At 36.6% G+C, this 14,771-nt stretch overlaps 4 protein-coding genes across 16 annotated transcripts; 1 reads left to right on the forward strand and 3 right to left on the reverse strand.

Moving 5' to 3' along the window:
* Positions 1-23: 23 nt before the first annotated feature.
* LOC128886132 (40S ribosomal protein S8) lies at positions 24-1,750 on the reverse strand. The gene is made up of 5 exons (XM_054140737.1): positions 1,628-1,750; positions 1,138-1,268; positions 666-917; positions 460-589; positions 24-183 (listed from the first exon to the last, which is right to left on the reverse strand). Exons 1-5 carry the CDS (start codon positions 1,629-1,631, stop codon positions 74-76), a joined length of 627 nt encoding a protein of 208 aa, XP_053996712.1. The 5' UTR covers positions 1,632-1,750; the 3' UTR covers positions 24-73.
* LOC128886126 (prolactin-releasing peptide receptor-like) lies at positions 1,625-10,041 on the reverse strand. 11 transcript variants are annotated; one of them, XM_054140729.1, is made up of 5 exons: positions 9,551-10,041; positions 8,738-8,849; positions 7,456-8,649; positions 6,699-6,951; positions 5,718-5,858 (listed from the first exon to the last, which is right to left on the reverse strand). In XM_054140729.1, exons 3-4 carry the CDS (start codon positions 8,407-8,409, stop codon positions 6,724-6,726), a joined length of 1,182 nt encoding a protein of 393 aa, XP_053996704.1. In that variant the 5' UTR covers positions 8,410-8,649; positions 8,738-8,849; positions 9,551-10,041; the 3' UTR covers positions 5,718-5,858; positions 6,699-6,723. The 11 variants fall into 11 exon arrangements, 7 of the variants coding, with proteins under 7 accessions (XP_053996706.1, XP_053996703.1, XP_053996704.1 ...); XR_008459744.1 differs by lacking the exon at positions 5,718-5,858 and adding exons at positions 1,732-1,744; positions 1,824-1,953 and having other exon boundaries at positions 7,456-10,041; XR_008459742.1 differs by adding an exon at positions 5,384-5,523 and having other exon boundaries at positions 5,639-5,858; positions 7,456-10,041.
* On the forward strand, positions 2,008-5,628 carry LOC128886130 (N-alpha-acetyltransferase 30-like). Of its 3 annotated transcripts, XR_008459747.1 has the most exons (5): positions 2,008-2,598; positions 2,924-3,099; positions 3,244-4,881; positions 5,022-5,327; positions 5,422-5,628. XR_008459747.1 is itself a non-coding variant. In XM_054140735.1 (3 exons), exons 1-3 carry the CDS (start codon positions 2,394-2,396, stop codon positions 3,559-3,561), a joined length of 699 nt encoding a protein of 232 aa, XP_053996710.1. In that variant the 5' UTR covers positions 2,008-2,393; the 3' UTR covers positions 3,562-4,997. The 3 variants fall into 3 exon arrangements, 1 of the variants encoding a protein (XP_053996710.1); XR_008459746.1 differs by having other exon boundaries at positions 5,022-5,628; XM_054140735.1 differs by lacking the exons at positions 5,022-5,327; positions 5,422-5,628 and having other exon boundaries at positions 3,244-4,997.
* A 142-nt stretch (positions 10,042-10,183) lies between the features above and the next one.
* On the reverse strand, positions 10,184-14,210 carry LOC128886131 (autophagy-related protein 101). The gene is made up of 2 exons (XM_054140736.1): positions 13,311-14,210; positions 10,184-13,131 (listed from the first exon to the last, which is right to left on the reverse strand). The coding sequence occupies exon 2, from the start codon at positions 13,121-13,123 to the stop codon at positions 12,467-12,469; it is 657 nt and encodes a 218-aa protein (XP_053996711.1). The 5' UTR covers positions 13,124-13,131; positions 13,311-14,210; the 3' UTR covers positions 10,184-12,466.
* Between the last annotated feature and the right edge of the window lie 561 nt (positions 14,211-14,771).

Consider the following 14,771-nt stretch of genomic DNA (forward strand, 5'->3'; position numbering starts at 1 on the left):
GAATGTTTAGTTGGTTCAGTCAGTTTCTGCTTTATACAGATGTTTTTTTTATTTTCTTGTTGTAGTTACATGTTTATTTAGCTTTTTTGCTTTTAATCTTTCTCATATAAAATTCAAGTTCCTTTCCCTCGAGTATGTAACCATCTGCACGACCACATTGTCCTGGTCTACTTGCTATACAAGCTGAAATTCATATGTAAATTTATGATTTAAATTTACTTCTCGTATTATCTTAGTAAAATCTTAATTTCAATTATCCCCAATTTTTGGTGTCTTATGATAAAACAATTATAGAGCGAACCGCTATTATTTTACTCGTGTAACGAGGACAAATAGTAAAGTTACGACAATTTAACAAATATCAATTAATTGAAATTAATTGAGCTACACGCTGCTACATGTTCCGTAGAGTTGATATTAAAATTATACGAAAGTAATTGCACATGAAATATAGCATACCAAGTACACGTCCCGTAGCAAATTGTTCTTCCAGAGGGGGTTCTACTTTGGCAAAACGTTGCCTTACTTTATACTTGGCTTCCGCTTTCTTCGAACGTTTCTTATTCAAAACTTCTTCCTCTGCTTCTGTCTGTACACACATTCGATTTCCTTTCTTGTTATAATATTTAATTAACGATAATATAAAAAAAAGTTGAAATACCTACCAATTTAGCACCTCGTTTTCTGCCCAATGGTAAAACATAGTGACTTTCGTACCACTGTCTGAAAGGTGTTGCATCGATAGTGACGATTGCATTCTTCACTAGAGTCTTTGTTCTTACCAATTCGTTATTCGACGCATTGTAAACCACGTCGATAATACGTGTTTTTCTTGTAGTACATTCCGAACCCCATGAAAAATTTCCTGTGTCTAAACGAAGTGCTCTGTACTTCTTATTACCTCCTCGCGTACGTACCTAATGTACAATGAAACAGACAAAATTCCAAAGAGTTACAATAAAAACACGTAGTATTTGATATACATATATATATAGTTTGCTTCAGTACGCTGTGAGATTTAGGTCGACAACACATTGTTCAGAGTAGGTAAAGGTATTCATCATATCATCTCGTAATAGTATCGTGGTATTGTTGCCAGTAGAAAAGATATTCTTACAAAACACTATGTAACATTACCGTATGAATACGTTGAGTTCCAAGCTTAGTGTTTGCAGCTGGCCGTCCTAATTCGAACTTTCTCTTTTTACGGATGGGCTTCCTTTTGCCACCAGTTGCTCGCCTTTTATGCCAATGGTCACGAGAAATACCTGTAAAACAATATCTTTTTCATTTCCTAGATACTAAAATAAACATAGCCGTGTAAGTTGCATAAAATGAATTTTACAGTAAAATATATGGAATAACGCGGAGTTAATATATAAGAAATTGAAAAACGAGAAAAATAGGAGAAAAATAACAAATATGTCAAATTAACAAAGCAAGAATCGATGCCACTGATTAATGGGTTTTTAAGTTTTCATACTACACTTAGAGGGGTAATATGCGTATAAACTATAAAAATAGATGTTACTGTAAACTACTAATAGTTGATCATTGATGATGTTCTAATAGAAAACAAGGATTGAAACCGATAAAGATAAAAATTGTATAAAATCGAGCATCTTACCCATGTTGTCTTGGTCCAAAAGGAACTTGAATCTACAAAAGTGTAGTAAGCCTCTTCGTTACTTCCGGTGTTCCGTTCGCCACTAATGCGAGCGCCCTCTTGTAGCAATAAAATCAACTATAATAAACATGATTTACTTTATCTTTTCATTATTTTTAGTAATATTTTTGTATTTGTCATTCAGAAAGCAACTTACTTTCTATTCGTTTACAATACGATTTTCAAGTTCATAACACAATTGTATGCTTTAATACAATAACGATGACAATAATTAAGACATAATGTCCGTGACATAATGGTGTTGTCGAATGGTCATGAACACCCACCTTTATAGAAACATTGCAATTTACAATTGAAGCTACTTTCTCATGGTACATACATAAGAATTTCTCTTCTGTTCAGTTCTGTTCATCTGTTGTGGCCTGTGGTCTCGTATAAAAGTCGATACTTACATATACGGTATATTGGTATATAGCAATATAGTGACCTGACCAATGGTGGCAATGGTGTCTATTGTTTAGCGGTTACGTCGAATTTCTTTTTTTTCCATATTTATAACATTGAAAAAACGTGAAATCTAGCATAATTATGAAAATTCGATTGAAGAATTTCCGACGCAACTAAACATTCTGATGCCACATCATAGTTGGTACATCACATGTAAAATTTTGAAAAATAATATACACTGTATATACGTAGATACAGTACCTTCAGAAACGGGAAACGGGAAGATTGGGGATTTAAAAATTTGGCCAAGTTAAGAGAAATGGAAAGCATTAAGATGGACAGCGGGACAGATATAAACGAATCAGAAACTCAGCAAAGTAACATCGAAGAGAAGAAGGAAAATTGCCTGACAAATATTACTACTCTAGACATTAAATCTCGACTTAGTCTGAAAACGATTCAAGTGTACGAAGAGCCGCATACAAATGGAATACCACCTCGACAAGGTCATTTAAACCAACACGGTATGAGAATTTTGTATCTACACATTGTTGTTTTTACAAGGAGTATCTAACTCGAATGCCCTTGAAGAAAGGATAGCGAAGCCATAGCGTTGTGCAACTTATAATTACAGTAGGCGAGAAAAACATCGAATAGAAGATATTGCATTGTTATTACTAAGCGTTTAAGGATTAAGTTGAAACTAATTTTTAGATAGAATCTATATAATCGATGTTTTTATACTGTTAACTTTGTTATGAAACATACTCTCTTTATACTGTTAACTTTGTTACGAAAATTATACTCTCGTAAATATATTCTTATCGTTTCCTCCTTGTATGTATTTAGACGAGGCAGAAACATTGTCATTGGAACATAAAAGCGGTAACATACAATACGTTAGTTACACAAGCGAACTGCAAATGCCTAACATTATGCACTTAATACAAAAGGATTTAAGCGAACCTTATTCCATTTACACGTATAGATATTTTATTCACAATTGGCCAAAATTGTGCTTCTTGGTATGTATATTTGCAAAAATGTCTAATATACAGATGACCTTTGCATAACGCGGTTTCCTATTTTTTACGAGCTTATATGCTTGTAGATTTATTTATCTGGTAGATGTAGAATTTATAGAAAATTGTTGCTTTTTGTTCGTCAAGGCAATGCATGGTGACGAGTGTGTCGGTGCCATTGTTTGCAAGCTGGATATTCATAGAAAGGTGATAAAACGTGGATATATTGCAATGTTAGCCGTTGATGTGAAATATCGAAAGCGAAAGGTCGGATCAAATTTGGTAAGACGAGCGATTCAAGCAATGATGGAAGATAACGCGGATGAAGTAGTTCTGGAAACGGAAATTACTAATCGGCCGGCGCTACGTTTATATGAAAATCTAGGCTTTGTACGCGATAAACGTTTGTTTCGGTATTATTTGAACGGTGTAGATGCTCTGAGGTTAAAATTATGGCTCAGATGAAATTTATCTGTATATATGTATACATATACATATTTTATATAATTCAAATATCAAAGAGAAGAAATAATATTTATCTTCCATAACGTCGAAGGATACGTAATGTTAATGCCAAAGAAGTTGTCGATTGTATGGATGCAAGGATTTTGATTTCGAACGAAGGTAACACTTTAAATCGTGTATTGGGTATCGTTTAATGTTATGCAATGTTAAAGTTGACAATTAATTTTCTTGCCACAATATGGCGTTGCATCGTTTGTCGCTGATACGTAAACATGATAGAGTGTTAATGACGTATGGTTGATAACGTATGGTTCTTAATCTTACCGGCACGACTAGTTAATTATTTACAAAGTAGATATATTCTCTTTGGCATTAACATTTATTGGGATAGATTACACTTGTGGTCTAAGAGTATAAAATTGAAAAGTGATAGTGGAAAGAAGATCGATACTGCGAAAGGACGGTTGTCGCAAATGATAATTGTATTATTTCATGTCTTACATTACAAGAATGTGTACATGCATCGATACCATTGAAATAACAAATGTAAAATTAATTTTCAATCGATGTCTACGGCATACGTAAAATTGGCAAGTATGCCGGTGAAATTCAAATTAAGCTCCTGGTGTTCTGAATTACGATAAATGTACTATATACCACCATTTGGTGGAGCGATGAAGACGGTGGACACATTATAAATTGTAAATTGTAATGCAGGGATCGGCACTCTTGCTCCATGAAGCAAGTGGGCTTCTCCCCACTGCGATAGCTCTGTCAAGTCCTAGGAAGAGAGAAAGAGAGTGTGGGGGTTCTTGCGTAGATGAGGAGTGGGAGAAGCTGAACGCTATGTTCTTCTAGAACGGCGATCTGTCGATTTTCCGCAGCCTGCATTAGAAGATTATAACTTATAACTATACGTACACGCAGGTTCGTGTATCAGTTTATCGTCTCCGTTACTCCAGCATTTGCTTCATTCGACGACATGGTAACATTCGTCGTAATTACCAAAACACAATTATGTCTATGAATTTTGATAGAAACAAGATAGTCGTTTAATCAGGTAAAATTGGTCTGTTTACAATGAACCGGGGTGGACTGTAAATATGAGCTTAGCTTGGAATAGCCTGATGTATAGGTATGTATAAATGTATTGTTTTACGTTTGTGTATGCGTGGCGAAGAGGGAAACGAAATAATAACTGGATATAATATATGTAAGTCGATTGTGTCGGGTTCTGCATCTTTACGAACATATGTAACATGAAGTGTAAAGGAAAAAATGATGATTGGTGATTAGCCAAATGAAAATATTCCGAGAAAGGTACCGTTTACTTGTCAATGTCTTTCTTTGTATAAAATAAATATGAGGCATAGATTGTATAATGTAATTATTAGGATGTGTAAGATTGTTAATAAAAATACGAACATGTTTTTAGACTGGACTACTTTTACTGTTTGCAGCAAATTTTATGGAAAAATGCGAGCGTAAATGATCGTTATAAAATGAAAATGGCACAATTCGATTGTGTTCGATCATGCTCTCGGTCATTCCAACTGTCACTCGATAAACGTTTCTCGTAAGATGGACTCGAATCGAATTACCGCAATCATTTGCCAATATAATGAGAAGTTATTGCGGAATTGTAATCGGAGACGAGCGAAAGGGGAGAAAGAAATTGCCCTCGAGAATAGTCAACGATCGAATCGAGGCCGAGACGACGATCCATTCTTAGCTTTTATCAATTGCTTTTCAATGTTTTTAACCATGTATGTATGTATGTATGTAAATATGTATATGTATGTAGGTACTCGAAAGTTACTAAAAAGGACGTTACCACTTATAATCGAATATTTTCGTTAGAGTGACGAATGAACGCAAAAGCTGTTGTTGCGATAGTTTCCAATGACAGCGCTAATAGTTCCAATTCCAAGACTTGTTCTCATGGTAAGTGTAGAGTTGCTTCTGTAACATCAGAGATGAGTTATCGTCAAAGATGAACATTCCTAATAGACAACAAATAGATAGACAGCTGGAGAGAAAGAGTTAATTAAAAACGAAAATAAGACATATATTTCACCTCTGTCGTCCCATTGTACCTTTTCTCCATCGTTTAATGTTTAAGAGCTTTCGAGCAGCTGTGTATACATAATATTCCAGATAACACAGCTGTTGTTGGTCGACCAACAGGATGGCTTGTCTTTTAACCGGTTTCGTACGTACGGGCAATATTCTTTATTTCATTATAGTATTTAGTTAATCGATTTCGTTGATCGAACGATCTATACGTTCCACCGCAGCTAAAATGGAACGAAGAGGAACGAAATTGAATGGCGAAAAAGTGAAAGTATTGGAGCAGAAGAGCAGAAGAAGCAAAGGTACATACGAAGGCAAAGTGCGAGCGACGATAGCGAATGATAACAAACGATAATGGACGATAACATACAAAGGAAAGTACGTGTAATCTTGATGTCGTGTAAGTACTTTGGAAATCTATTGAAAATGTTGTACGTAGTGTGGCGTGGCAAGTATACGTACAATATACATACGTACATATATGTTGTACACATAATCGATTTTAGACTTGAGATAATTAAACAAGTTGAACTTTTTTCGAAAACAGCTTAAAACAGCTAAAACTTTCTTTTCTCGTTAAAAATTGCCTCTAAAATGATGTAGCGAAAGTTATACAATCCCAGTTTTCAAATTGTATGAATCCGAGCTCGTAATTACAAGATTGACGCTTAAATAGGGGCCGTAGGGTTCTAGAGAAAGCGATCTTTGTTTTATATTTGAATAAAATGTCCAGTTTGAATGATGAAATCATGTTCGGACACTGCACTCCCGTCGCGCATCGATTTATCGACGATTTTCACCGTCCCGCGCGTTTCACTGTCTTGGCTATCTTGTCATTGCAATAGAATTGTATAGAAAATCCTAGCAAGAGGAGTGTTGCGAATGAACGCTTGTCCAGAAATAATGAATTCAGGCTACACAACGAGAAAAAAAAAGTAAGAAAGCAAACAAAAAAAGAATTATACCGAGTTTGAAAATAGTCGAAGATAAAACGTCGTAGTAGGGATACGGATACGGATATGGATACGGATACGTAACTAAATAGGATAAGAAATTGGTCTTACCAAGATCGAGCTACAGAGAGTCGGGTTACAGAATTTCAGCAGCCTCGTGGAGGACTCTTGGCGCGTTGGCGGTCACCGTATCGAGAACAATCAATTCGCATAGCTCTTGATTCGGTGTTTTGTTCCGAGCATGACTCGGTAGCAAAGATTCCTGAAGAGTGTTGTTACCAGCATTACACGCATTATCGTTTCGGAATCTTCCGGTGGTTGTTGGAGCTGGAGCATTAGCGGTGCTCGAGAAACACGGTAGTACCTTGAAAAGAATTCAGAAAAATGAAGCTCGCGTGAAAATGGACGCATTTCGTTGTTACCTTTCGATCATTTCGAGTAATTGAAAGATCGTCGACTTGTCGAGTCGAAGAGATTACATATACGCTGGTGGGTAGGTATAGTTTACAAAATCAATTATAAGTTGTTGCGTGGTTGAGTAATTGAAAATACAACACAAACGAGATCGTCTCACTCTTCGCGGTTAGAAATGGAGAATACAAAACAAATGAAGAGTAGCTAGTTTGTTTTAGAAATTTTCAGGAAAAATTCGTTACGATATCGAACTGAATTGAACTCGAGTGAAATGAAGTGAAGTGAAGTGAAGTGAAGTGAAGTGAAGTGAAGTGAAGTGAAGCGAAGTGAAATCGCTGTCAGCTGTCAACTGTCAACTATTTATTAACTATTTATTGATTATAGGTGGGAAAGCATCGTCGGCGTCGAGTCGAAAATACGAGCAATTGAAATGTTTCGATTGAATGATTCGTACTTGCTTAAATTCTTTGCGAAAGTTCTCGTTGAGCCAAGCGTAAAGGAACGGGTTGTAACAAGTGCTGCTCATGGCGAGGCAATGCGTCATGAAAAAGCAAAGTCTGTAATAGGACCAATCGTTGGCGGCCGAATAAAAGTCATCGACAACGTTGATGATGTTGAGAGGTAGCCAAGAAATGCCAAATATAGTGACCATGGCTATCAACATTCGGTTTGTTCGTCGTTTTCTCTCTCTATCGGCTTCTTTACTCTTGTTGGGTATCTTGGTGCCAGGTTTCGATCTGATTCGATCGTTCAACTTGATCGATATGCGAGTGTAGCAGAACGCGATCACGAAGAAGGGTAAGACGAATTGAAGTATCGAGGTGACGGAGCTGAAGATTTTGCGAAACCGTTCGGACGGCCAATGCTCCTCGCAAAAAGCGTATGGTTCTTCCAAGTGCATGTAAAGCCCGTATGGCAGGGTGACCAATAAAGCCACTATCCAGATACCAACGATCACGGCCAGGCAAACATCGATCTTCATACGAGGATGAAACGGGTATATGATCACCATGAATCTATCGATCGCGATGCTCGTCAAAGTCAATGTACTGATATAAACGCTAACACCTTGAGCGTACGGCACCAAGTGACAGAGGGTTTTACCGAATATCCAACCGCCCAAAAATGTGTATAGAGGCGTAAACGGAACCGCCAGCACGCAAAGCAACACGTCGCTCAGCGCCAAATTTGTGATAAATAAATTCGTTACCGTCTGCATTTGACGATTTCGTGCTACGACGAAGCACACCAACGCGTTCCCGAACACACCCAGTACAAAGATATTTCCGTAGAAAATATAAAAAATTACTTGCACTATAACGTCCGAAGTCGCGTCATTTTCCACGCTCGAACGACTCGAGTCGTTCTTCTCCGACCAAATATCCACGCAAATTGTCGCATTAATCATTCTTCTTTCACGATCTTATTTTCTCTTTTTCTTCTCGCGCCCTTCAAACTCGTATCCGTATCATTCCATTTTCCATTTTGGCTCCTTTTCCATTTCCCTTAATCATCTCTGCTCTTTCTTTGCATAACTAATTTTTCGAAACCTCTTTCGAAATCTCTTTCTCTCAAGAAATTAACAAGAAAGCTTTACATTCTTCACAGCTTCGCACTCTTTTACACATATAGTATTCCTACTTGTCATCTGAAATCAAGGTATACTATGTCAAGTAAATATATGTACAAATGCCTCTCCTATCTAGGTTCCATCTATCGTTCTTTTCCTATCGAACCTCATCCTTCTCTTTGTACTTGGACGTCTACTCGAAGCTCAACTTTGACTCGAACGCATCGTTTTCCGCTCGTTAACCTCCACCTTTGAGTCGCTCGAATCGGACGAGCTATCTTAAAAATAGTAAAATCTTACGTTTATCGAGGTTACCGAGTTAAAAACGGTTCCTGAAAATAGAACAGAATCACGTGATCACGTCTAATCGTTTAATCGTAACCGTAAACCGATACAAAAATTAAAAATTAGACAATTCATTTCTGTTTAAACGAATAAATTCTGTCGACGATTTCGCGTAACAATTATTAAATTAATATCGAAACCTTCGAAAGGCTTGACTTTGAGCCACCTGTTGAAGATTACACATGTTAGCTTCCTTCGGGTTTCTTTTTGTTAATGTTACGTAAAAGGTCACGCAAGGAAGAACGGAAAGACGAAAGATAAGAGACGAGAAACGGGAGAAAAGAAAAAGAGAGTTTATAAATCGTTAAATTATTTGCACGACATTTTCTAGGAATCTTGAATAACGAACAGTTTACGACGCAACAATACAACCATGTTCTTTCAACTTGCTATATTCCGCGTTGGTGATAAATTTGAAAAAAGATTCAAGTTATCGAAAGTATACAATCTTGGCAAGTTTTAGTTGAATTGATTATAAAAAAAACGTGAAACAGTGATTTTTCCAATCGTTTCTTCCGCCTATCTTTAGTGGTTCTTTCGAGGAAACTGAATCTGAACGAAAAGCATATGGGCCACTCGAGGTGTCCTAGAGTACGAGTTACGATATTACACTCTGTGAATATCAACGACTCACTCGCGCAACGACAAACAACGTTAGCTACACCGAAAGGTATCCAAGGCGACGCCAGTCGACAAGCAGTCCAGCCTTTTCGATCGACAACTGAGAATGGAAAATCGCTGGTGAACCTAAGCAGACCAGCCGCCGTTTCGTCGCGCACGCGTCCACATTATCATCGGCCTCGGTTAATTATTCTTTATTCAGCTCTTTTCCTCGAGCCCATCGTCCGTCGTCCGTTGTCCGCGCAGTACTTATCCTGCTATATTCTTCACCTTTTCCTTCTTGCTTTTAAAAAGCACATAACACATACACATGCATACGTAATAAAATGCCCCTTGTAAAATACGGTAATTTATTAAGAGTGAAACGTTTATCCTCGTAGTTTCCATGATAAATCAAGTCTAAAGCATTTCCATTACCTTATTACAATACAGCTACGCAACACTTTTCTCACTATTTCGATATCTCGCAATTTACACGTTACCATTAATTCTTATTACTTATACGTGTACCTATCTGTATCTATGTATGCGCATATATATACACAATATTTACTTTAATGGAAACGCAAATACACCTTAGTGCTATACTTGATAACTTGGCGCATATTATTTTAATTTGTCTTAAAATGATTTCATAAATCTTGAATTGCACGTGTATCTACGTCTAGTCGCTCTTTTCACATTTCCACTTTCTTTTCATCATTCTTTTCTTTATACAGTTCTCTCTCTCTCTCTCTCTCTCTCTCTCTCTCTATCTCTCTCTCTCTCTATATATATATATATATAGTATCGTACACGCGCAATTTGTATATATGCAAAAATATACATGTATCAACTTGCTCGTGTACGAATAGCAGGCACGCAATTACCAAGTTTCGTCCAAGGTGCACAATGTCCAACAAATCCGAGAAATACGTGAGCGAATACTTTTGTATGCTTCTATCGTGTAATTTGGTAGGATCGCTTGGAATCGCAACAGAGATTACGTCGCTAAATCTTATAGCCACGATTTGCTAGAAATATTCGGATACGTTCGAACCCGTACTCGCAGCAATCAGCTACTGGATGGGTAACGTATTCGGAAAATTGATGGTTGTATAAAAATATGAAAGGATCGTTCTATTTCGAAGGACATTTATGTTTCTTCGGATCCGATGGATATCACGAAACATCCTGTACGCATATTTCATCGGTATATCATACATTTTTGCGTGTGCGCATTTTTACACGAGAACATCGTGTTACATTGCCACTACATCGCACTTACAATTACAATTAATGTCCATAGAACGAAATTCCATTTTCACGCAAATTATTCGTATCGCTTCGCTTTTTATTTTACAAACACGACACTTAAGCAAAAATTTCAACTCGAGGACAAATCTTTCCTATACATATATGTATATGGTATCGTAAGTAACTATCTGTGAACCACTTTAAAATCGTTTCAATCTCTTCTAATCTCGATCCACGATTCTCTTTTCTTGCCAACTCAATCTTTCGATCACACGACCGCTATTTCAATGTTAATCAACTACGTTCAATTGTTTATACTTCGACCGATATGTCACGTTCCCCGTTAAAACATGTACATATATGTATATGTATATGTATATGTATATGTGTATAACACATATTTATATTTATCTCTGTTATATTGTACTCTATTGTTTAGAAGAATTACCAGTCTGTACCTAACCGAATAAATTTGAATACGTGTATACATATACGTCAACATGCGTAACGTATATCCGCATACGGTATTTAACGTAGCCTGTACGATGCTCGGAGGACGCATGCCTTCGCGAATTATACAAAAATAGTATAATTTCGATTAGCAACAGATCAGAATTTCAACGATAATTTTACTTCCGACACATTTTAACAATTTGCAATTTCCAACTTTTCTAAAAAGTATGTTAAAAACGTAAACATACCATTAAACTTATACATTCACATAACTAAGCCTTCTGTAAGATCTGTAACTGTTTCCATACGACGAGCATAATACTTGTTCCATGTACCGTGTATAGTTTTCAAAGACTGACGATATCTCGTATAACATTCCAAATTTTCCAACGGAAACGATACGTAAGTAACTACGATACGAGAATAAACATTCCAATGTTTATTTACATCCATAATAAATGATGGCTATACGCGTTAAAATACATTTATTGCCTGTCAAATTACTTTCTTTAAAACAAACTCTTACCACGAGGAAAGTTTCAAAGAAACAAAAAAGATGAACGTTTCTGAAATTGCATTACGTTAACAAGACATTAGAAAAACTTGTCATTCTTTTGCTAATAATGCTAATAACAATCAAACATATGAATAAATTAGAATTTTTTTAGACTACAAAGAGACACGTGCTATTTAACATGCAATCGACAAACTTATGCAACGGTACTGCATAGACAGAAACGGTTCATACGCGGAAATTTAACAACTGTACACGATTCGTTTCTTTGTACTATAGAAATTTTACAAAAATTTCAGGTCTATATAATTGCAGTTATCGTAAATATTAGTCTGATTTTCCTGACAAGTATTGTCGGCACAGAACTTGTATTTACACGGATCGTAACGTAAACGATGTTGTTGTAACGCGCACACCAGATATCATTCTATTCCATTTCATTTCCAGATCTCACGCTTGACGAGTTGTTATATGTATAGATAACAGATATGGACGACATTTCTTGGAAAATTTAGTATGTAAAATGTAGCACAACCAACACTTGGCAACTAACGATACAAGAAATTAAAATGATAGAAAGGCAAGCGTATACGCGAATCGAAACTCGATACGACAAGTAAACTTCTTCTATTTCCAACGAGCGTTTCCCAAAGTTTTTTATTTAAAGGAATTCGCGTCGTAGATGTAGCGTTACGCTACAACACCCCTGTAAGACGACGAACACGACTAAATAGATAACGTCTCTTTGATCAGCTTCTTCATCGTATTACCCATTGTTGTACTCGACGGACTAGACGTTGTAAACGATAATTTAAACAAATACGGTTGTATATCCGGATACGAAGTATCGAATATCAGATCTAATTCGGCTTGATTTGGCATTTTAGGAAGATAATCGTGACGATTCATTACTTCCGTTATGTAAAGAATTTTATCCGTTAATAAATCGCCAACTTTTTCCCTGCATATCTGTCTTTCGTGCTCTGTCGCTAATTTTATTAGTTCCAAACGTACTGTCCATACTTCCCATGGTATGCATTCCGGTTGAAAGGGCCAACGATTTTTCTTCTTCTGAAAGAATTCCAAGGATATTTGGCCCGAACCTGGACTATCGGTGGACCGTAAAGCTTCGGAAAAACCTGATATTTCACGTTTCAATGTTTGGTCCAGGTGCACAGACGAACAACACACGTAAGTAAAATCGATGAAATCACAGTCGACGTCTTGGTATCCCACAGTGCCTACCGAATAGCTGCCTTCTTGTTTGTATTTGAATTTACCAAGACTCCTATGAAAAAGAACGCTGTGGAAAATACTCGCTACCGCATCGTCCACTTGTCGGCCCTCCATACTTAATTCGAACAATTGAGTTCTCGCATTCATGGTGATTCCTATACAACAAGATTTAAATACTGAGGAATGCGCTACATGAAATTTACGTAAAGGACTATTATGAATATGTCGTGATTTAATTAGAATAAAGTGATAAGTACGATGAACAATAAAGTTGAAAAAATTAATTTTAAAGATGACAATAAAGAAAATGTGATTACGTCGATCACGTTCTAACCTCGTAAGAGCAGTGGTAAAAACGATGATTAACAGTGGAGACTTGCTGTGATACTGGATGATATTTGGTCATCTTTTGGTTGTAAAAAATTGTCCAATATTGTTCCAAAATACAATGAAATAATCAATAAATAACGTCATACAAGTAACTTTCTACATTCTTTATAGAGTTTTACGACTAAATTATCCGACACGGATATATACTCGCATTGAAATAAAGGAGCAAAAATGAAGAATAAGATTTTTTGCTCCTTTGGATACCTTATTCACACATTTACGTAACAACGGTTAGGAAAATGTTATGTCTTTGATAAATAAGCATAATGTTGCTTAAATTGTCGAGAATAACTTTAATTTACTTCCCCGTTCGTTTTCCTTTCGGTCTGATTAATGTACTTTTATTTTCACGCTTCTCGTGATATTTACTTGAAATAAATTTCATTTATTGTCGGTTCGAACATCAACAATGCGTCATAGAATCCGATTAATTCTTCCATGAAGAATTTCGTTGAGCTTTAAGCTGTCTTTTTTCTTGAATACCTACACAACCACTTGCACTGCTATTACCATTACCATGACCACACTGCTGTGGCCGTGGCTGACTTGTACTACCACTGCCACCACTGTATAACCACTTTATCGTTTAAATTCATCCGTTATTCTATCACCTTTATCTTCTTAGTTCTCGTTAAATACTGTTCATTTTCAAGTTACTTTTCGAATAAATTTCTACGTCTGTGATAATCGTCCTGTGAAAATGATTCATTCGGACCAACAAGTTGTAGACTCTACAGACCTCTTTTGTAGGTAAACAACAGCTGTCCGAGCTGTCCTCGCGACACGCGCCATTTTACAATCTACATATTTCTCCTGTTCCCGTTCCCGTTCGCGTTCCCGTTCCCGTCCCGTCCCGTCCCGTCTACCGCTGTCCTTCTCAATTCATTCCATGTACATATCTATTTACCTGTACGCAACTGTACGTATGAAAATATAACAAGTAAAAGTATGCATGCATCATGCATCCTGTACCGCTGTATTCTATGGTTTTGTATATGTTATCATCCGCAATTGACCTCACGAGGTCGCTACGAAGCATATTTTAAAATATCCAAACGAAAGTTATCCGATTATCGGCTTCGACATTATTCGACGCCAATCAAAACACCAACCAAAATTTCTCTATAAAATAGGCCTCTTGGTTGGTGCCGGAACTAGTGGTTTTCTTCTAGAGGGGAAATTGATTGTTCTTCGTCTTCGGTCACAGCGTGCATCGGTTCACTGATATTGATATCAATTTCGTAGGTAACACCATAACCGTACTAGGGTAGACGTGTGGTAACGCTAATTAAATATTGTATATTCTAGATAAAGTACCAAGTATAAAAGTACCTAAAAGTATGGTTATTACTAAAAGGCGCCATCTATCGGTAAAAACATTTTAACCATTTGTTTTTAATTACAT

This window comes from Hylaeus anthracinus, unplaced genomic scaffold (assembly GCF_026225885.1).
Source record: "Hylaeus anthracinus isolate JK02 unplaced genomic scaffold, UHH_iyHylAnth1.0_haploid 11982, whole genome shotgun sequence".
NCBI lineage: Eukaryota > Metazoa > Arthropoda > Insecta > Hymenoptera > Colletidae > Hylaeus > Hylaeus anthracinus.

Bases quoted from the DNA above. Each gene is read 5' to 3' on its own strand.
- LOC128886132 (XM_054140737.1), bottom strand. The intron at 590-665 runs GTAGGTATTTCA...ATGTGTGTACAG, and splicing joins GAAAACGAGGTGCTAAATTG to ACAGAAGCAGAGGAAGAAGT. The intron at 184-459 runs GTATGCTATATT...TATGAATTTCAG, and splicing joins TGCTACGGGACGTGTACTTG to CTTGTATAGCAAGTAGACCA.
- LOC128886130 (XM_054140735.1), top strand. From the start codon at position 2,394: ATGGAAAGCATTAAGATGGACAGCGGGACAGATATAAACGAATCAGAA. The intron at 2,599-2,923 runs GTATGAGAATTT...GTATGTATTTAG, and splicing joins AGGTCATTTAAACCAACACG to ACGAGGCAGAAACATTGTCA. The intron at 3,100-3,243 runs GTATGTATATTT...TTGTTCGTCAAG, and splicing joins GGCCAAAATTGTGCTTCTTG to GCAATGCATGGTGACGAGTG.
- LOC128886126 (XM_054140731.1), bottom strand. From the start codon at position 8,409: ATGATTAATGCGACAATTTGCGTGGATATTTGGTCGGAGAAGAACGAC. The intron at 6,952-7,455 runs GTACGAATCATT...ATTCTTTTCAAG, and splicing joins TTCGCAAAGAATTTAAGCAA to GTACTACCGTGTTTCTCGAG.
- LOC128886131 (XM_054140736.1), bottom strand. From the start codon at position 13,123: ATGAATGCGAGAACTCAATTGTTCGAATTAAGTATGGAGGGCCGACAA.